The sequence below is a fragment of the Hemicordylus capensis genome, chromosome 1 (genome assembly GCF_027244095.1).
Source record: "Hemicordylus capensis ecotype Gifberg chromosome 1, rHemCap1.1.pri, whole genome shotgun sequence".
NCBI classification, from domain to species: Eukaryota; Metazoa; Chordata; class Lepidosauria; order Squamata; family Cordylidae; genus Hemicordylus; species Hemicordylus capensis.
This window is the reverse complement of record NC_069657.1, coordinates 279,807,779-279,830,790: the sequence shown is the minus strand read 5'-3', so window position 1 is coordinate 279,830,790 and position 23,012 is coordinate 279,807,779. Positions and strand designations below refer to the sequence as shown.

The following is a 23,012-nucleotide window of genomic DNA, read 5'->3' as shown; positions in this document are numbered from 1 at the left end:
AGTAGGCTAAAAAAGGCCTGTTAATTATCTCCCCCCCCCCATTCCAAACAGAGTTTCCTGGGCAATGCAGGGCCTACTTTGCTAAAAAGCCCTGGCTGCACACTGTATTTGTGTTAACCTTTGAGTTAATAAAAGGTTATATGCTTACCAGCATACTTTGTTTTTACACAAACAAAACAGAACCTAACATATATGCGACTAATGCACATCTTACACAAAGTAAAACATTTGTTTCTCCACACTGCATATCTCTTTGTTTTGGCATAGAGTTTTACAATATGTTAAAGATATAACAAGAGAAATAATTCCCTTTAATAGTAATGAAAGATATAATAGAAGTAATATGTTAAAGATATAGCAGTATATTTAATAGGTCTTATTAAATATACACCTATTAATGCTTGCAGAAAATAATTCATGTTACTTTTGATATTACTTTTGATCACTGCTTTGAAGTTGTCTGTGTCTAAGGGGAAATATCCTCTGAGAATAAGGGACTGGTTAAAGAGGATATGGGATTTGGTAATTCAAGATAAATTATCCTCTCAGATAAAAGCTACCTCAAAGATAAGTGCTTCTTCTTGGCATATTGGATGCTCTTTTAAAGCTATATAGACAATTGTAGGAAAAAATATACTAGACTAGAAAGATTAAATGTTTATTTTGTAGTATTGGGGTGTTTATTTTGTAGTACAGTGGTCCCTCGACTTACGAAGTTAATCCGTTCCGAACGCATGTTCGTAGGTCAAAATTTTCGTAAGTCGAAAAGCGCACCACGGAGGTCTGGAAACATTCGTAAGTCGAGGAAACCGCATCTAAAAATTCGTAAGGCGAGGAAGCCGCATCTAAACCGGAAAAGACTTCCGGTCATTTTTGTCGTTCGTAAGTCGAAAACTATGGATGTCGAGTAGTTCGTAAATCGAGGGACCACTGTATTGATATATTACTCCTATATTAAAATAACTACACTGGCTACCAATATGTTTCTGGGCAAAATACAAGGTGCTGGTTATAACCTATAAAGCCCTAAGCATAAATAGCTTAGGTCAAGGGTATTTAAGAGAACGTTGCCTTTTCTATGTGTCGCATTGTCCATTGATATCATCTGGAGAGGTCTATCTGCAGTTGCCACCAGCTCATCCAATGGCTGCTTGGGGATGGGCCTTCTCCATTACCCCCAACAAGACTTTGTACTGTGTTCCCTGCTGAAATCCTAATCTCTGACAGCTTTTTAAAAATTTCTAAAGATGCATGTATTCACCCAAGCTTTTTAACTAGAATTGTGGTTTTAAATTGTTTTGATGTTTTAATTTTTGTTTTATGTTCTTGTAAACTGCCCAGGGATGTGAGTTTGGGATGGTGTACGAATATAACAAACACATACAATATTTCCATATATATTTATATCAAAGCTGAAAATATTTAGTTAGTCACTTGAAATTTGGCTGCTTGGCAGCTTCTAAGCTGAGCAGTGATATTTTCCACCAGGTTATCCTGCTGTTGGATGAATAGGACTTTGCAATGTTGGTTTACAAACCAAATTTCCTTTGTGTAATGCATGCAAGTGAGTGTCATCTGCTGTGATGGGGAAAGTATAGCCATAGAAATTATGTCATGGAATTGGGCCTTGGTGAAGCTCCTGGAGGAACACGATTGTGGAACTAGGATAGGCTTCTAAAAGAAGTGAGGGCGTTTGGTGGCTCAGTTCAAGGATTCTCAGTGTTGGGTCCCCAGATGTTTTTGGACTTCAGCTCCCATAATCCCCAGCCCCAGTGGCCTTTGGTTGGGGATTATGGGAGCTGAAGTTCAATAATATCTGGGGACCCAACGTTGAGAACCCCCGGCCACTATTATGGACTCCTGGATGATCCACTCACAGTGTAAGAGCTATGCGGTTACGGAGGATCCAGATGTCTTCCCAACTGGAAGACCTTCCATTTCACAGATACCACATTTCCCCAGAATTTGACCCGTGAACTATTATTGCTGAGAAAAGAAAAACTGTAGTGACAGTTTTGCTAAGGTGGGAAGTTGCCGTACTCTCTCCAGGGATCTTTTGCAGCTTGCTTGTTTGGACATTTGTCCCAGGGAGGATTCTGTAGAGAGTGTGGGGGAGGAGTAGGAAAGAAAAAGGGAGAGAAAGGCAAGGATAAAATGGAGTTTGGTTTTTTGGTTAATGCTTTCCTGGGTTCAGGCCAGCTTTTGAATGGTGCTTTAGTTACTTTTAGTCTGTCCTGGAGTAGGGGCAGGGCTAACAAACAAACAGCAGCAAGAGCATTGAAAGTAGCCTGCACTTGTCTCTCTATAAATAATATCTATTTTCATTAAACCATTAATATTTCTGATTCTATTCCACTGCCTTGTCCTTGCGTGGCACAACTCTTTCCTCTGGATTCTTCAAAGTTGTTGCTGAATAAACCTTTAGTTAAATCTACACAATATTTCCTTGTGTGTATGAGGGAAGTAGCTATAAAGTACTCAGTCTGTGTCTGAGTACTCCAGGCCACAAAAGGAGTTTCACATAATGGAATACCTTTCTGTACTAAATCTCTCTCTCTCTCTCCCCTGCCCCCCATACACGGTTCTTCAGGTAGAACTGTACGCACTGAGGGCTGTCTCCATGCGACTGAAAATCCTGGAGTCATGATCACAATGAAAGAGTCGTCCTCTGCTAGTATAATTTTCCTTGTGGGGACACTTTTGTTTATTCAGTCATTTGTTCATAAATAAGTAAGTAAGTATATATGTTGGACAAACAGGATTTGATCCCGTACTCTGTTCATATAGTATGTGAACAGAGCTATATTCTATTCAAAAGAGAAAGAATTTCAGATGCTGTCATACTAACAGTAAAACAGTTATTTATGGGAACATTAGGCCAGAAAAAGATACTAGTAGTGTGCATGGTTCAGTTCGGGCACACTGTTACAGACCTCCGGACTGGTTTGGCAGTCCGGCGGTCCGGATGGGCGGGGGCATGTAGCTTTAAGCGGGGGGGGAGGGTTAAGTACTACCACCCCCCGCTTAAAGTAACAGTCCCCCCGTGCCGGACTGGGGGGGACTCCAGACCATGCACACCCCTAAAAGATACTGCCTCTATGGTGATGAAATGCCGGATGAGATGTAGAAAAGATTACTCGCACATCAGGAATGACTGTCAGCAGAGTGGAAAAAACAGGTTTTAATTTCTATTTGGGGGGCAAAGGAAGCTTGGGGTTATGGAAGTAGCTGCGGAAGATGATCAGACAAAACTGGTTTATATCTGTAAGGAGAACTCTAGTTCAGACCAGGTGAACATGCATTCAAATACTGATTCCTTAATTTACAGCTTTATTCCTCTTTAAAAAATGACCCGGGGATTGGTCCATCAGTCACTGCTAAACCAAGCAAAGAAGTGACCACCCTGAGTGATATCAACAGGAGTGCACTGGTAACTAACTATGGTAGCCTTGGTCAGGCCGATTTAAAATTTAAACTTAATAGGCATTTATATGAATCTAGTTAGAAACTTTCTCTGAGCTAGGTCAGTCTTTGAAACATGGTAACTTTACATGTTCAGTTTGCAAGGAGGAGATTTGTACAGGGGCTATTTACAGTTTGATCAAGTTTGTTCCTAGAAAGCCCTGGTAGAAAGGGGGAGAAAATTAGGAAGAATGGAGGGAAGAGAGAAGGCAAAAGCTGCAGCAGAATCTGTTCAAGTCTTGCCTGCTGTGTTTCAGGACAAGATACAAAAGTGACGACGACAACGACTACTGTGAATACTTACATACTGCTTTTCACCCAAAGTGCTTAAAGCAGTCTACATAGAAAAATAAATAACAACTATATAAGACTAGCTTAACCCACGCAGAGCATCTGCATGCTAGTACTTGATTGCTCCCCTCACCCCCTGCCACAGCCCCCCTCACCTCAGAGATCTCTCCACCCTCACCTGAGCCGCACTCCTGCTCCATTCCATTGCTTCCACCCCGCTCACCCCTCTTGGTCACTCCTCCATCCCTTTACTCCATCCCCCTCACCCCTCTTGGTCGCGGCTGTAGTGTTGCTGGCACCTATTGGCCAAGCTGCAGCCCCCTATCCCCAGAGACCTCCCCACCCTCACCTGAGCCCCATTCCTGCTCCTCCCCACAGGAGTAGCGGTGGCGGCGGCTGACCAGGCCCTTTTTCACTGCTGCCACCGCCATAGCTGCTTGTTCCCCTTAGGCCACTAACAGGCTCGGGCCTGTCCCTTGCCTGCCTGCCTCCCTCCCTGCATCAATGGCCCCGGCAGCCCCAAACAGCAGCAGTGGTTGACTGGACCCTTCCTTGCTGCCGCTGCCACCATAGCTGCTCGTTCCCCTTAGGAAACTGACAGGCTCGGGCCCGTCCCTCGCCCTTCCTTCTTTCTCCCAAGTGCTGGTGATCCCTCTTTAAGCAGGCCACCTATGAGACGGTGCAGTTCTAGCCTCTGTGTGCATGTGCGGTGGCTGGAACTGCGCGCAGGTGGCCTGCTTAAAGAGGGATCGCTGATGCTTGGGCTGAACCGAGGGGTGGTGGCGCTGGTGGGCTATGCTGGGCTGGTAAACATCTTAAGCTACTTTTATTGCTGCCCCACCCCGCACCACCCTTCTGTGGATTCCCCCATCAGATTCCCCTTTACAAGTATTGTCGCTTGAACCACTGAACCAGTATTGTCAAACAGGCTGGCTGGTCGTTTTGACCAGATCGGTTCGGTGGCACATAGTTCGGTTGGAATTAGATCTGAATTCAAACCGAACTGCGGTTTTTGGTTCATGTACACCCCTAGTCCATTTAAACTGGGATCCAGAATCTTTCCATTCCCAGTGCTTGGTCAATTGGCCTATCTCAGTTGCTGTAGACTGGTCATGTGTAACTAGCAAAAATAAATAAATATTTTTCTGCTGTTGCAGTTCTTTGCCAGAGACCTTTAAGGGTTATTGTTAAGTATCACAAGATTTGATTTGTATCTAAATAATTTGCCTAAAAGAATATTTCCCTGTGCTTAGAAAATATGGGTAGGGCATTGTATTTGCCTCTGTAATGTTTATATAGCTGTTTTACAGAAATTTAGGTTCATCAGATAGAAACACCAGCAGGGGCCGAAAGACTTCTTCAGGTTTTCAGTTTTGTTGTGCAGTCTCAGACCTGTCTTCCTCCCTCTGCCTTTAATACATTTGCCTCCTGGCACAAACTATGAGGGTGTGTTTACATTTACGAGAAAACCAGAATGGCCTAGGAAGATAATACTTCTCACAGCAATATGCTTACACTATTCTCTAGTGTGCTTATGGCCAAATCTTACTATAGAGCGTACTTGGACAGAAACAAATAACTCACTGTGCTTGTTCTGAGCACAGTACAAGTTGTGTGTTGACACTGCTGTGATAAATGCTGTTTGTTTCTAGCGCTTAGTTGGTGCCCTGATGTCTGGAGATCCAGGGTGTTTTTTCACATCGCAAACCCATTCGGAAGCTTGTAAACATGAACATGGACTTGGTGGTAGCTCAGCTGTCAGGCTTGTCTGAACAGTATATACTGTAGGTGCCGGAGTCAGATGTTACATGTTTTGCTTAGTGCAGGATCTTATAAGGCAGGGATTCTCAACCTTGGGTCCCCAGATGTTGTTGGACTTCATCTCCCATAATCCCCAGCCCTAGTGGCCTTTGGTTGGGGATTATGGGAGTTGAAGTCCAGCAACATCTGGGGACCCAAGGTTGAGAACCCCTGTTATAAGGTGTAGGGATAGGTTTGCCCCTGGTGTTACTCCATAGAAACAAAGAGTTATAGCAGTGAGCTCAAAGTAACAAATGGTGCACAAATCCGGATGCACGACTAGGGTTATGCCCAGGCCATGTGTATTCTGCACTTAAAACAAAGCATGTTCACCAAAGTATACTCCAAAATAAAAAGCAGGGTTCCTGATCGCATGGATGAGCTACATATGTACAGTTTGCATTGATGTGGGATCAGTGCACACAGTATGCAGAATGTGAATATGTATTTATGTACATACTGCAGTGGCCTTCATTGTTTTCCAAGCAGGGGCCACTTGTGCCAAAAAAAACCCCCACCTTCAACATGAGAGCCATTTCCCACTATGCTGACCGCCATGCCGTACTGTGCTTTTCTTAGTGCTCGGAGGGCCCTTTAAAGGAGGTGGAGCCCTCCCTGAAGTGCTCTGTGGGGAAAGCGCTGGGAAGGGCTCCACTTCCCAGCGCTCTGTGCATACCTTCCAAGATGGCATGCACAGGGGCTCAAGAGTTCCATTTCCCTTAAAGGACCACCCCTTCTTGGTGCTGGGCAAAGCACAGCACAGTGGGAATGGTTGCCTCCACATGGTGCCAGGGTGACCATGCAGAGTAGGATGCTTCAGACTAATTGATAATAAGCAATTAGTCAGGGGGCCTCACTTAGGGTTAATGGGGGCTGCCGCTGGCCCATGAGCCTTACAATGACACTGGCATACTGCCTTTAAGGGCAAAGCCTCTGGAAGCGGTTTGTATCGAATAGAGACAGGAATCGGCCCCGCAGGCCCACCAAGCATGTTCACTGATCATGAATATCTACATAGGGCTAGTTTCACTTTCACCAAAGGGGAAAACAACAACAACAACAGTCCTTATCTTCCCAATAATTCCTAGTTTCAAGCTGCCCCATTACTTCAGGCTTAATGGTGGACATGCTGACGACTGGAGTACATGTATAAAGAAAGCCTGTGGGGATGTGTCTGAGGTGCACATGCAACTTCCCCAGTGACCTTCTGCATGCATGCATGCTGTTATGCAAGTGGGCAAAACGTCCCCACTCTGCCTATTCCTCAGAAGGTATGTGGAAGAAAGGAAGTGCATTGCTGAGGGTCAGTGATGCATTTCCTCTCTTCCAGACCATTTCTGGAGTATTGGCAGAGCAGGGATGTTTCACCCAGCTGGGCAACACCACATATGGGGAAGAAGACAGAAGGAACAGCTTGGGTGGGGCACTGACTGACTGTGCTGTCTTTGCCTCTGCCCCACCTTTCCTCAGGTGTGTGACATCTCCTTGGGCTGTTGCTGGGGCATTCTGCTGCTATATAGGGCAGGCTGGCCCAAGGGCTCTCGTCCTTGTGGCTCTCAGCCGTGGGGTGAGCTGCCTGCAGCCCGGAAGATCTCTTTCCTCTGCCTTGAAGATCCGTCTTCCCACAATTAAGAAGCCAGCAGAAGATTACGCGAGTCTGGTTCTGGTTTTTATTAAGCCAAGAAGCTGTGGTGGGTTAGTCTGGGGAGATGTGTCAGGGAGAGCGAAAAATTGGGTATGGAGTGGGGGCAGCAATATCACGGGTAGCGGGCAGAGGGAGGGATGGCGGTGGGAGTTGGGCAGGCCATTACAGGGGAAATCGGTCCAGGCAATTGAGGCCTGTTTCTTTTTCCGGCCCTTCTCCCAACCCTCTGACCCCAGGGAGCTCTGAGAACACTCCCTCGAGGATTAGGGTGCTGCTGCTGAATGCCAGGTCAGTTAATGCAAAAACCTCTCTCATCCACGATTTGATTGTGGATGAGCGTGCTGACCTGCTATGTGTGACGGAGACCTGGTTGGATGCGCTGGGCGGGGTTGGTCTCTCTCAGCTCTGTCCTCCAGGTTTCCAGATCGTGCAGCAGCCCCACCTCGAGGGTCGGGGAGGAGGCGTTGCAGTCATCTTTCGAGAGACTCTCCCCGTTTCCAGGTGCCCGGTCAGGCAATCTCAGAATTTCAAGTGTTTGTCCTTGAGGGTGGGCCTCCGAGATAGGCTGGGGATTCTGCTGGTGTACCGACCACCCGCTGCACTTCAGTCTCCCTACCTGAGCTGGCGGGGGTGGTCTCGGAGGTGGCCTTGGTTCCCCCAGGCTTGTTGTTTTGGGGGATTTCAATGTCCACGCTGAGGCCCTCCTAGTGGGTGTGGCTCAGGATTTCATGGCCTCCATGGCAACCATGGGCCTGTCTCAATTGGTATCGGGCCCAACCCACGTTGCGGGACACACTCTGGATCTGGTTTTTGCTGACCGGGAAATAAATGATCTGGAGGTGGGGAAATTTGAGACCACTCCCTTGTCATGGACAGATCATCATCTGGTGGGGTTTAGTTTGACTGCTCCATCTGCCCTCTGCAGGGGTGGTGGGCCGATTAGGATGGTCCGCCCCCGGAGGCTTATGGATCCGCTTGGATTCCAGATGGCCCTCGGGGAGTTTCCAGTGTCCAGAGCTGGTGACCCTGTCGAGGCCCTGGTTGATCTCTGGAATGGAGAGATGGCGCGGGCTGTTGACACGGTTGCTCCTAAACTCCCTCTCCGGCTTGGTGGAGCCCGATCTGCTCCTTGGTTTTCCTCGGAGCTTAGGGCGATGAAGCAACTCGGGCGACTGCTGGAATGATGCTGGAGGAAGGGTCATCACGAATCTGACCGAACACGGGCTAGAGCCCATTTTAGGGACTACTCCGTGGCGGTGGGGGCAGCGAAGAAATGCTTTTTCTCCGCCTCCATTGCGTCTGCTCAGTGCAGACAAACAGAGCTGTTTCGTGTGGTATAAACCTTGCTCCACACATGCCCCCAGACAATGGGGGAGGAGTCATCTACAGCTCTTTGTGATCAGTTTGCCTGTCACTTTGCAGATAAAGTCGCTTGCATCCGTGCTGACCTGGACTCCAGAGTTTTGGCAGTTCCGGCAGACGTGCCTTTGGTACCATCTGGTCCCGTTGTGTTGGATTCTTTTCGGTTGGTGCGGCCTGAGGATGTGGACAAGATCCTGGGCAGTGTGCGGGCGACTTCGTGCGCTCTTGACCCTTGCCGTTCATGGCTAATAAAAGCTGCCAGGGATGGGACAGGCAGATGGCTGGAGGTGATCGTTAATGCTTCATTAAGGGAGGGCAGGATGCCATTGTGCCTCAAGAAGGCGGTGGTAAGAACACTATTAAAAAAGCCCTCCCTTGATCCCTCCAACCTGGATAACTATAGACCTGTGTCTAACCTTCCCTTTTTGGGCAAGGTGATGGAGCGTGTGGTGGCGTCCCAGCTGCAGAGGGTCTTGGATGATACGGATTATCTGGACCCTTTTCAATCTGGCTTCCGCCCCGGGTATGGGACTGAGACTGCCTTGGTCGCTCTAGTGGATGACCTACGCCGGGAACTAGACGGGGAGTGCGTCCCTGTTGGTTCTGCTGGACCTCTCGGTGGCGTTCGATACCATCGACCATGTTATCCTTCTGGGCCGTCTCTTGAGTATGGGGATCAGAGGCACTGCGTTGCAGTGGTTCCGGTCCTTTCTTGGGGGGAGGGTCCAGAAGGTGGTGCTTGGGGACTACTGCTCGGCCCCGTGGCCGTTGGCCTGTGAGGTCCCGCAGGGATCGGTCTTGTCCCCCATGCTGTTTACCATCTACATGAAGCCGCTGGGAGAGGTCATCCGGGGATTTGGACTGAGTTGTCAGCAATATGCGGATGACACTCAGCTCTATCTCTCCTTGTCATCTGATCCTAGGGAGGCGGTGGATGTCCTTAATCCGGGACTGGAGGCCGTGATGGGTTGGATGTGGGCTAACAAACGGAAATTGAATCCGGATAAGATGGAGGTATTGTTGGTCAGTAGGAGAGCCAATTGGGATGAGGAGATTTTACCAGTTCTGGATGGGGTTGCACTCCCCTTGAAGGAGCAAGTACGCAGCTTGGGGGTACTACTGGATCCGGCTCTGCTTTTGGAAGCTCAGGTGGAGGTGGTGGCCAGGGGTGCCTTTGCACGGCTTCGGCTAGTGCGCCAGCTGCGTCCCTTTCTCAAGAAGGCAGATCTGGCCACGGTTACCCATGCCTTAGTCACGTCGCGGCTGGATTACTGTAACGTGCTCTACGTGGGGCTGCCCTTGAAGAATATCCAGAAACTGCAGCTAGTGCAAAACGTGGCAGCGAGGGTGTTATCCGGAGCTGCCCGTTGGGAGCACATCACCCCCATTCTGAAAGAGTTGCGCTGGCTGCCGGTTCGTTTCCGGGTCCAATTCAAGGTGCTGGTTTTGACCTTTAAAGCCCTTAACGGTTTGGGCCCGGGGTATTTGAGGGACCGCCTGCTCCCAAGGGTTGCTGCCCACTTGATGAGGACATCTGAGGGGGTCCTGCTCCGGGTGCCGACAATGAGAGAGGCCCGGCTGTCGTCCACTCGGGACAGGGCCTTCTCTGTTGCTGCTCCTAGACTCTGGAATGCTCTCCCAGTGGCCATTCGTTCCTCGGACTCCATCGCGGCTTTTAGAAAGCTTGTAAAGACTTGGCTTTTTACCCAGGCTTTTACATAATCGTTTTTACTGCTGCTTCTTTGTGTTTTTATCTGTTGTATTGTTTTTATGCCTGTTTTTATATGTTTTTATACTTTTTAGTTTTTATTGTCTTTTTAGTGTATGTTTTAACTTTTGTAAACCGCCTTGGGGTTGTCTTTTAACGAAAGGCGGTATATAAATGCAAAAATAAAATAAATATAAAATAAATAAATATGTAGTGGGACTTGAGGAGTTGCTCACAAGCCTGTAGTCCTTCTCTGCACATATGCTTTGGTCGGCAGGATGTCAGCCACTGTCTAATTAGGTTTGTAGTGTCCTACCCATTCCAGAAACCAAGAAACCATTTTTTTAACCAGATCTAAAAACAGCATAATCTGGATTTATAGAGATTAATTGCTCATTACATCTATGGATAAGGCTATATTAAAATTAAATAAGTCTTCAGGCTTTTTCAAATTTAAAAAAATAGCACTAAGGCACTATAACTTCCCTTTGATGGGGATAAACTGTAATTGCCACAAGAGAAGCAACCTTCTTTTTGTTTTAAGTTTAATGTATTGCTCATCCCTGTGGGAATGTAATTCTGGTCTATAGCATTCTTCCTTTTTAAAAAAAAAAAAAATTAAAGAACACTGACGCATATCAACTATGCTGAATTGTTAAAGCTTTGTTCACAAATTGTAAAACATGTATTTGCCCTTTCCTCACAAGGAAAGAAATACAGTGAAGAAAAGCAAATTATTCTCCAATTTGACCATCGGACAATCTCCTTTCTGGGGCACCTCTGAAAACCTGCAGAACATTACCAAATATTTCTCAAACTGGAAATTAAACATTGATAGTCTAGATAGTTATCAACATTCCTGTCACATGATCTCACTGACCTCATGGTATAGCGTTTCCCTTAAGTTTTCAGTTTTAAGTGTTTTCTGATGGGGATTTTCCACATACGGTTGTCAAGCCCAACAATACACCAATGTCTGACCTCTGACTGGCCTATCCAGCCAGCACTAGGAGATGATGTTACATGAAGCTGATGCAGATGAGCAGGTATGGCTAGCAAAGCTTGAAAAAGGGAGGTACAAAGGAATCCAAACAAACTAGGAGGGGTCAGTCTTTTGCAGCAGTTATGTTTACAGGATCTGAATAAGGCGGTGAACTAACATTGTTTATCTGGTCTTTTGTAACAATAGAAATGAATCACCCAATGATTCTATGACATCATATGCCCCCTACATTATGCTCAAACAAAACGGCTGTGTCAGAAATCAACAATCCAGAGAGCTGTTATGCAATCAATTCCCTCTTATTCACAAGCACAAGACTATTGCCTACAGTACATTTTTTCTAGAAGCATCTCAAATCTGCTTCTCATGTGGCATGTAGATATTCCTGGCTGCTGACATTACAGCTTGAATAATTATAGCAGTCTTATGTAAGGGGCTCAGCAGTGGACACTACCAAGGCCATTGGGATGGTCAAGAGTCATTAAACCATCTTACTCAAATGTACCCAACACAATGAATTTATTCTGAGAGTACCTGGCCTACCCACATCTATGTCCATCTTGCCCAGTTAGTAGTTAACCCCTGCTAACTGGGCAAAGAGGCACATTTTACCGTGGTGATTCTCTTTATTTAGCAGGGGGAGAGTAACTGGCCCTATCCACCCCCAGCACAGTACTTCCAGTGACTGTTGCTGGTGTCTATCTCATGTTTCTTTTTAGAATGTGAGCCCTTTGGGTACAGGGTTCCATCTTATTTGTTTGTTATTTCTCTGTGTATTTCCCTGAGCCATTTTTGGAAGGGCGGTATAGAAATTGAATTAATAAATAACAACAACAACAACAAAGATATCTTTACAGCAACAACATTGACAATAAAATTCAGCCATCGCAGGTCCTTGGGAAGGACTCGACGTCTGGATAAAACAAACCAGTCAATAACACCTGTCTGACTGTGTAAATAAATAATAATAATATAATCCCAGTGGTAATTGGTGCCCTAGGTGCAATTCCAAAATAACTTAGGAACATAGGTAACATAGGAAACTGCCATATACTGAGTCAGACCATTGGTCTATCTAGCTCAGTATTGTCTTCTCTTCACAGACTGGCAGCGGCTTCTCCAAGGTTGCAGGCAGGAATCTCTCTCAGCCCTCTCTTGGAGAAGCCAGGGAGGGAACTTGAAACCTTCTGCTCTTCCCAGAGCGGCTTCATCCCCTGAGGGGAATATCTTACAGTGCTCACACATCAAGTCTCCCATTCATATGCAACCAGGGCAGACCCTGCTTAGCTATGGGGACAGGTCATGCTTGCAACCACAAGACCAGCTCTCTTCTTGAAGAGCACCTCAACACCATAGGGGCCACAGAAATCACCATCAGCCAATTACAAAAAGCAACTTTACTGGGAACAGCCTATATTCTGCGACAATATCTATAATAACAGCAACAACATTGATGATAAAATTCAGCCATCCCAGGTCCTTGGGAAGGACTCGATGTCTGGATAAAACAAACCAGTCAATAACACCTGTCTGACTGTGTAAATAAATAATAATAATATGTATCTTCTAAAGTATCAGGATGCGTCTTCCTCTCCTTCCCATAGGCACACTGCCAAACAGACACACTGCTAATTCAGTTTAAAAAGCAGCTTGTCTTTTCAGCAGTGGGAACTATTCTGTGAAGAGAGCAAGCAAAGCTCTGACTACACATAGACAAATGCTCCTTCTCCTATAGACAAATGCTCCTTTTTTGTATTCTGATCGGTCTCCTCTCTCTATTAGTTTCTAGCTTAAATCAAAAGTTTTGATTCCTCGAATCTTCTGTGTTGCCTGCAGCTGAACATGGATGTTCTCTATTTCCCTTTTTATGCACTTTTATATCAGCAAATTGAGCATAGGCGTGCATGCAAAATTTTTCTTTAATGACTCTTAGGCATTAGTTGACTTGTTTTAGAAAGGTGAACCATTCCTTGGTCATAACATAAAATACTGTGCCTGGAGATATGCAGGGTTCATATGTGGCCGTGTGGTTTCCATATCTGAGAATTAGACCATTCGAATGTTATTTATAGCTCTGCATTGTGAAGGAGTGTCAACTGTGCCCTCAAACACTTGGCGAGGTTCCCAGCTTGTCACGGGCTGGTTATATCACTACACGAAGAAAGTTGTTTTCAAGACTGAGCGTACAGTGTTGTTTTCAATCGACGTCGTTGTACTGCTTCCAATGGCAGTACAATTGCCCAACATATTGCAACACACTACTGTTGTTGCCATCCTTGAAACAGTCTGTGTTGTTCCCCCATCACAACTGAGCATCAGAAATATAGCCAAAGTGAGATCTATTTGCTGTTTGATAACTTACAAAACTCCTGTATTTTTCCATTGAAGCTCCTGACAGGTTGTACTCAGGGTTTATAGTTTACCTGGCATATTTAGTCTCACTCAGCGTGTGACTGATTGTTGATTAACTGCTGTACTATGCAGTAGCCACAGAGAACAGAATAGATGGTAGGTGGCGGTACCCAGTGCCAGGAGAAACAAGTCCTTCTGGTTTCAGCGGGACTTGATTTCAAGTAAAAATGCTTAGGATTGCAGCTTGAACAGGTCTCTAGGTGCAAGAGGAGCAGAGTATGATAGATTTGCCATGCTGGCCTCATGCATCTGCTTGGTAGCAGTTTTATTTTATTTATTTGAAATAAATATATTCTGTCTTTCTTGATTAATTCAAGGTGGCTTGAAATACTTTATAATGTATAGCATTCTATTAAAGTATCTTCTTTGGTTTTTAGATTACAGGTGATCCAACAGAAAAGTGTACTTTGAGCCCACTGGACCTCAGACAGATTCTGTAGCTTAGGTCTTACCAAGCATGTTTGTTGCTGTAGTTGTATAGAGCTGGATAGAACTTTGACTCATAGTTTGTGGCTCTATCCCATTATTGCACCATTCTGGAGCAAAACTGGATTAATTTTTGCCCCTCATTTCAGCTTTAAGATTCTCAGTCCCCCATTGGATTCTTAGATATGTACCATCAATATGGAATATAAGTCATAACTGTGGGTTCCGAGGACCATCATGTTAGCCAAATGACAGATTTTACAACAGAAGGTGAGTCCCTCGTTCCCCCCATCCCCCCAAGTTTGAATAGAAGATTTCCTGGATTTTGCACTGAAGGACTGACCCACATGACTGAAATACCCTCAAATGCAGGGTGTAGATAGGAAGTGCAATATTGCACATTTGTTGAACATATGATCAGTTCAGATGATATGTGAAAAATCAGAGAAAATGTGAAGGGGGAAATACCCCTTTAATTGAGTTCTTCATAATTAAAAAGGGGGATGGACAGAGAGCGGGCATGTCCTTAAGTCTTCCTGGCTTTCCTGACATCATCCTGGCATGTTCCTTTATTGCACTGGGGAGTGTGTGTCTGAATTGCCGCTCTATACCTGGCTCAAGCCATGTATAGAGTGGCAGTTCAGACACACACACGCACACCCCTGATGCAAAATGGAACATGCTAGCCTGGAAGGGGTCAGGATGTGCCAGGAAGATGTAAGCAGCTCTGTAGAAGTCTCTGTACCCTGTAAAGGTGCTTTTAAAGGTTCCTTGCAATTGGGGGTGTCCTATTATTATTATTATTATTATTATTCCATTTATATCCCACTCTTCCTCCAAAGAGCCCAGAGCGGTGTACTACATACTTAAGTTCTTCCTCACAACAACCCTGTGAAGTAGGCTAGGCTGAGAGAGAAGTGACTGGCCCAGAGTCACCCAGCTAGTATCATGGCTGAATGGGGATTTGAACTCGGGTCTCCCCGGTCCTAGTACATCACTCTAACCACTACACCACGCTGGCTAATTGGAAGAAAGGGCTCAGGCAAGCATTGCTGTTAGCTTGTTACATCACAGATAAAAACACAATAAACCAGTTGTAAGGATTTGTTCAGGAGAACATGTATAGGAAACATTATTAAGCATGTATATGAAACATTATCTAGAAGATGGCTCATCAGTTTTGTACACAGATTCAAAGCTTTCAGTTCAGCCTGGCCCAACTCAGTCAGGAGGGCTGCTTTACAAACATTATCCTATTGCTTGAATGAAAAGGGTTCAATCTAGCCAAAATGAAGCACTTTTGAGATCAAGCTTAAGGTTCTTTTGCTGAAATCAAGGGATATACAAATGTTAAATTTGCACAATCTATGTTGTTGGAGTTCCAGTGCATTGACCTTTTGCACTACCTATCCTAATGACCACTAGAGGCATTTGAGTAGAGATAGTGAGTAAGTATCTAGCTGTTCCACCTATCTCTACTCTATGACCCCTGATTGGACTCACACATTTCCTGTGAGAGTCAGATTCTGTTCCTTACCTCTTGGAGAGCAGATGGAAACATCTCTGCAGATGGAAACATCTCCCTCCCTATTCATTATGTAGTTCAATAGATTAGGATTAAGTCTTTCCTATCCAAAGTGTACTTCACCAATAAATACTTAGTATTTAGATCTACAAGAATCTCCATGTGTCTTCTTTAAGTAGTTGCAGCAACTAAACTCTGCAACTACTCTGTAACTGGAGTGGGTATCTTCTTTAGTGCTCTGCATATTAATCTGGAGGTAAAAATTGCAACCCCAAACATATGTGACCCATTGGCATTTCAGTCTCTGCAAGTTAAAAATGACACCCAATAATTACCTTACAAAGCTTAAACAGTCAGTATTGGCAGTTCTGTGCAATGGCTCCACTGCAGTGTTAAATCATTATCTTGTAACTATATGAAAATGTCGAGCTGTTAATTAGGATTGCACAAGTAATATGCTTGGATCACATTACTTCCTGTACAGTCTTAAGTAAGCCATCTAATACCAGAGTTCCCCAGTCTCCTTATCTTGAATGCAGGATTAATAGCTGATATCCAGCCCCTATGCATTTCTGCTCAGAAGTAAGTTTGTTCAATGAGTTCAATGGAGCTTACTCCCTAGTAAGTATGCTTACAGTTGCAGTTTCAGACAGGTGTTGTAAAGCTCATTAAACTGGTGCTTGAAAACTAGCATGTTGCATTCCTGCAGAGGAAAACTCTCCAGAAATGTATGTTGTTACAAATGGTTGGATTGATCTCCACCAGCACTTCTTATACTTCACTGACACATCAAAAAGCTGTTTAGCACGCCCTCACCCCCTACAGCACCTGATCTATTGGGTTCACCTAATCTATCGAAATTCACTTCAATTGATATTTGTCTGAAGCATGTGTATGCCATGACCGATCCAATCTCTCTCTTTATCAAAACTGAGCTACCGAACTACCTGAGTTCTGCAGCCTGTGATCTTCATTAAGCCTTTGGTGTTCATCATTTACTAGATTTACCTGAATCCAAGGCTAGTTTCCCCCCAAGCGTTTTGATATTAGAAATCAGGAGATCGTCTTAAATTCAGAGTCTTGTTCCTTTCGAGTAAATGCAGGTATAAGCTGTATTTAAGCTCTACTTTTTAAGAGGCTCGTCTTAAATTCAAAGTCATTTTCAGTTCGGGTATATACAATAGTGCAACTCTTGTTTGCTGAGTCATTCTGAAATTAGATTATAATCTAATGCCTTGGCTGAAAATTGTTTAGTATATTTCTGAGTGTGGTTGAAATAACAAAGAGAATTAGACATACTCACTCCTCAGCCATGAAAATTAAATGGAACCTGAGAACCAGATGGGGGCAGACCATACGGGAAGTCTTTGTGCTCTTGTAATCTCTGTAGAGACATCTGACTGACCACTGTTAGAAACAGATTGCTGGGCTAGATCAACCTTTGGTCTAAATCCCCCAAGGCAGTTCCTGTGCTCTTAACAGCAATCATCTATTTTTTTAAAAAAAACCATAAATACTTTCACTGCTGTGGATTAAGTTAGGGGGCTTTTGCAGAGTTTAGAACGCAAAGAATGGTCTATTTCAGTTCCCAGGAGGCTTTACACATGTGGCTTTTACTTCGAATCTCCTCCGGAATGGAGTGTGCCAGTCCACATATTAGCTGCATTTACCCCGAAGTCCCTGCGGGCTATCAGGGACCAGTACAGACATAACACTGTTTTTCCCCAAATCAAGGCTGCACATTCTGGCTTAGCCTGAATTATGTCCGGCTTAATAAAATGTGAGATGTGAGAGCCAGCGTGGTGTAGTGGTTAGAGTGTTGGACTAGGACCAGGGAGACCCGAGTTCAAATCCCCATTCAGCCATAAAACTAGCTGGGTGACTCTGGGCCAGTCACTTCTCTCTCAGCCTAACCTACTTCACAGGGTTGTTGTGAAAGAGAAACTCAAGTATGTAGTACACTGCTCTGGGCTCCTTGGAGGAAGAGCGGGATATAAATGTAATAATAATAATAAAATCCTCTATTTTCAGCGGCTTTTTTTAAAAAAATGAGGTTTCTGTTATGCCCCTCCGCTTCTCCCTTGATGTGTGTAGAGGCCATTGTCAGTAATTCGGCATTTTTTAGAACTCAATGAAGGGGAGTTTGACAGCTGTGTTGGGTATGGTCTGCTCTGAGTGATTTGCAATTGCAAGCACTGGAGGTGGGGGGAGGAGAGGTTGTGGCAGATTGGTGAAATTCTGTGGAGGGAGTCCAGAAGGGGAGGGGGAGGGAGAAGTTCCTGAGTTAAACACAAGCACAAACTGCAAAATGTGGGTCTTAACATAGGCTTTTGATATGCAGAATGGAGACTACAGCTTGATATAACCTGAGCCCTTTTTGTCTGAGCTGATTTGCCTGCATTTTTATTCATGACAGAATGTAATGATTTCTACTTTAAACTTCTCTGCTTCTTAATGGTCTGGGGTGTGTGTGTGGGCGGGGAGGGGAACATGAGGTGATGAAGGCATCCACTCATAAAGGCAAGTTCATTATAAAAATCAGCAAAGATTTGGGTCAGATTTGGCAGGCTCAGGTGAAACATTCTGCTGTTTGATCTGCCTGCTTAGCAACTCGTCATGCTGTACTTCCGTAACGATCTGTCAACAACAACAACAAAAGCTCTCTCACCATCTCCTCTGTGATATGATTGGTTGGAGGAAAAACCCAGAGCAAGCTGTGGGAACGCACAGGAAAAAGATCTGCCAGGGATTGTGGAGAGGAGCTGACCCTATGTGAATTGTCCATTTAATCCCCCGAATTAAACATCTGCTAATCTGCTGCGAAGCAGAGTCGCTCTTCAGATACCCCGCAGCATGAAGCCATGTGTGAATAACTCCCAAGGAAGTTTTTCTTATTTCCGGCTGAATCTGAGCTGGACTCCTCTGCTTCTGCACTATCCCTAACATCTCCAGGAGCATTTCCAGTCGGGTTTTTTTAGCTTACTTCTCCTCTGGAATGGAAGGTGTAGGCTCACATATTGGCCAGATTTGCGTCAAAGTCCCTATGAACTATCGGGGAACACTCCAGATATGATTTGGGTTTTTCGTTGTGCATTAGAGTGTAGCCTGACTTATATCCAGGGTAAAAAAATCCACTTTCTGTATCTCTCTCTTTGGCGGGGGGGGGGGGGGGCGGGATTCGAACTTGCAATAAAACCCCACAGTAACCCCATGGTAAAGACTGCTGCCTGGAAATACTCCAGGCAGTATATTTTCCCAGCCATTTCCCCAGCCAGTATATTTTCAGAGGTTAGAGAATCTGGAACAGAAAGGCTACATGCCCTCATTAAGATGTTATCAGAGCTCAGTTCCTGACTCTGCCACCAGTTCCCTTATCTTCTTTGCCTAATGCAATTTATCACTACAATAAAAGGGCATACCTGTACTGTAAATACAAAACACATTGGCTTAAATTATTTGTGTATCAGGTGCTCACATTTCCCGAAATTTCTTAGATTGCAATCTCATGCATACTTGTCTGGGAGTGAATCTCAGCCGAATATATTGAACTGACTTCCAAGTAGACATGCATCAAATCAGCTTCGTGGTGACAAATTCTTGAATCTTTAGCAATAAAATAGACCCAAATAAAGACAGTGGTTGTGCTCCCAAATCTATCTGTCTATCTATCTGTCTGTCTGTCTATATCGAAACAACCTATTTGTGGAGTGATGTCACCCTGTGGCAGCCTCAGCCTCTTTGTGCCTGAGGCAGGGTGCCAAATGCCTCCTCCTCACTTCTTAAAGTGGCAGTGGGCCAGCTGTTGCCACTCAATTTCATGTGCATGCCTGCACGTGCACCTCTACTGCCTCTGTAGAGGCAGTGGTGATAGCTGCTGTTGTTAGACACATAGCATGCATGCCCTCCTCCACTTGCTGCTGATCTGATGAGAAAGGGAAGGAAGCAGAAGAGAAAATGAGCATAGGACACGGGAGTACTTGAGGCACACCAGAGAGAGGCTGTGCTACCACTGTGCAAAGAGCTGCTCAGATTATGGGGGCAGCTGAGGTGGCAGGTGAGGCAGTGGGGGGGGGCATCTTGCCACCTTCCTGGTGCCCCAGTAATTCACCACTTAAGGAGACTGCCTGGACTCTTGGATGGACCACCCTTGATGTCACCCTGTGTCCCATAAACCCCTCTTCTTATTAATTACAAAAATGATGTCTTCCAATGGTGTCAGCCACATGGCTTCTCCAAGGGCAGTGGACATTTGTGAAGTGAATAGCCTCCCAGCAGAAATCAGCTCCCAGCAGAATCCAAAGTTTGCAACAAATGCCAGAGAGGAGGGTGTTCCTGTGGCACCGTATGGGTAGAGTTTGGAGATTCCAGAGGCTGTTCACAGAGGGGTGTTATAACCCACTTGAATAATGAAGGAAGGAGTGCTGGTGTTAATCATTATTTCTCCTTGCTTTTAGATTCCACTGATGAAGGATCCTGGATGGATTCGAAATGTCTGGACTCTCAACCTAAATGTGAGTGATGCCGTCTGTATTTATATTTATTTCAGTGGCTGAATTTCCAGAAGGTGTGGTGAGGCCTTGTGTTCTGTGGTAACCTGGAAAGTTCTGCTGTGCTCAGCAGAGCTTGAGACTCCACTTCCCATGCATTTCAGGACATTACCTTGGATGTCATCATCTCCTGATCGAGCGAGATCAGAATGTACAAATCAGATATGAGACAGCAATTTAGCTAGACTTGTCGTGAAAGAAAAACACCATATTTAGGTTGTTGTCTGAATGATTCATCTGACACCTCATGTAGTTCTGGTGTGGGCTGATCAGTTTATAGACAACCAAGCTGTTTATTCACAGGCCAGCACTGAAGTCTATCAGAGAAAGTAGATTAGAAACATCTGTTCTCATATTACAGCACTTGTGCTGAAACACTGATGGAAAAGATTTACATCCTTTCATTCATCCATTCATTTAAATAACAATATTTATATACCATTTTCCAGCAAAAGTTTCCAAAGCATTTTACCTAGAGAAATAATACATAAGATGGCTCTCTGCCCCCAAGGGCACACAATCCAAAAAGAAACATAAGATAGACACCAGCAACAGTCACTGGATGTACTGTTCTGGGGGTGGAGAGGGCCAGTTGCTCTCCCCCTGCTAAATAAAGAGAATCACCACATTTAAAAGGTGCCTCTTGGCCAGTCAGAAATTAAATAATTTCACAGGATAAAACCAAACAGCTTGATTTCAATTAAAAGCCAGAGAAAACAGGTGTGTCTTAAGGGTATTTTAAAAATAAATCAGAGATATAGAAGCTCATATTTTGACTGGCAGTGCATTCCAAAGCCCTGGGGCAGCTGCAGAGAAGGCCCGGCCCCAAATCACCACCAGACAAGCCGGTGGCAACCATAACCAGACCTCCTCAGATTATCTTAATAGGCAGCAGGGTTCATGACAAAGAAGACAATCTCTCAAGTATCCTGGACCTAAGCTGTTCATGGCTTAACAACAACAACAACAACAACAACAACAACAACAACAATTCGATTTCTATACCACCCTTCCAAAAATGGCTCAGGGTGGTTTACATAGAGAAATAATAAATCAATAAGATGGCTCCCTGTCCCCAAAGGGCTCACAATCTAAAAGAAACATAAGATAGACACCAGCAGCAGTCACTGGAAGTACTGTGCTGGGTGTAGATAGGGCCAGTTACTCTCCCCCTGCTAAATAAAGGGAATCACCATGGTAAAAGGTGCCTCTTTGCCAAGTTATCTGGGGGTAATGATTACCTATAATCATTATAGGTAGTGACCAGCACTTTGTATTTCACTCAGAAATATGTCAGCAGCCAGTACAATTCTTTTAGAATCGGTGTTATATGGTCCCTTCATGTTGCCCCAGAGACCAGTCTGGCTGCCATATTCTGTACCCATTATAGTTTCTGGACTATACACAAAGGCAGCCCCATGTAGAGTGTATTACAGTAGTCAAGCCTGGAGGTTACCAGCATATGCACCACAGTTTTAAGATCATTTACCTCCAGAAATGGGCATAGATGATGTATCAGCTGAAGCTAATAAAAAGTGCTCCTGGCCACTGCCTCAACCTGAGGAAGTACCATCAGCCTGAGTGTGTCATCAAAAAAATAAAAATAAAAATAAAAATCATCAACATAGTATACTTGGACTTTTGACAAAGTTCCCCACCAAAGGCTCTTGAGTAAACTTAGCAGTCATGGGATAAGAGGACAGGTTAATGTGTGGATTGGTAACTGGTTGAAGGACAGGAAACAAAGGGTAGGAATAAATGGGCAGTTTTCACAATGGAGGGGAGTAAGAAGTGGGGTCCCCCAGGGATCTGTACTGGGACCAGTGCTCTTCAACTTGTTCATAAATTATCTAGAAGTTGAGGTAACTGGCGAAGTGGCCATTTTTGCAGATGATACTAAAATATTTAAGATAGTGAAATCTAAAACAGATTGTGAGGTGCCCCAATCTCTCTAAACTGGGTGAGTGGGCGACAAAATGGTAAATGCGGTTCAATGTAAGCAAATGTAAAGTGATGCATATTGGGGCAAAACCCCGCAAATTCACATATACGCTGATGGGATTGAGCTGTCGGTGACTGACTAGGAGAGAGATCTTGGGGTCGTGGTGGACAGCTTGTTGAAAGTGTCTACTCAGTGCACGGCAGTGGTGAAAAAGGCCAATTCTATGCTAGGGATCATTAGGAAAGGGGTTGAAAATAAGAATGCTAGTAATATAATAGGCGCCCACAGAACCCTATGGTTTTCTTTTGGTAGAATACAGGAGTGGTTTACCATTGCCGTCTCCCACGCAGTATGAGATTATGCCTTTCAGCATCTTCCTAGATTGCTGCTGCCCGATATAGGTGTTTCCCATATTCTGGGAATATGTTCCCCATATTCTGGGAAACATACCAGCAGGGATTCGAACCGGCAACCTTCTGCTTGTTAGTCAAGCATTTCCTCGCTGCATCACTTAAGGTAACAGTAATATAATGCCCTTATACAAATCCATGGTGCGGCCTCGTTTGGAGTACTGTGTACAGTTTTGGTCACTGTATCTTAAGAATGATATACTGTGGTACTCTGCTGGGGGTAGATAGGGCCATTTACTTCCCTCTGCTGAATAATGAAAATTATACAAGATTATAGTGGTGGGAAATGTGCACACAATTCCTTTCTCTTTTGCTTTAGGTTTGTTAGATGCTTCTGATACTAAAAGGTCATCCACGTAACCCAAATCCTTGGTGGCTAGGGAGGGCTGCGGGGAAGGCAGGAGTATACCAACACCACCACCCCGCCCCACGATCTTCTGTGGTCTTGTGCTGTGCTGCACTGCCGCACAAACGATCGC

The 23,012-nt window shown here is 44.9% G+C and overlaps 1 protein-coding gene across 7 annotated transcripts in view; it reads left to right on the top strand.

Moving 5' to 3' along the window:
• LPIN1 (lipin 1) overlaps window positions 1–23,012 on the top strand; it is a 125,815-nt gene that overhangs the window by 30,308 nt on the left and 72,495 nt on the right. For all 7 annotated transcript variants that reach the window (XM_053285629.1, XM_053285624.1, XM_053285627.1 and 4 more), the window contains one exon: window positions 20,089–20,145. Coding sequence is in view for 3 of the 7 variants with exons in the window: in XM_053285623.1 (XP_053141598.1) it covers window positions 20,089–20,145 (57 nt within the window). In the remaining 4 variants the exon portion in view is untranslated. Of the gene's footprint in view, window positions 1–20,088; window positions 20,146–23,012 lie in introns of those variants that run through there.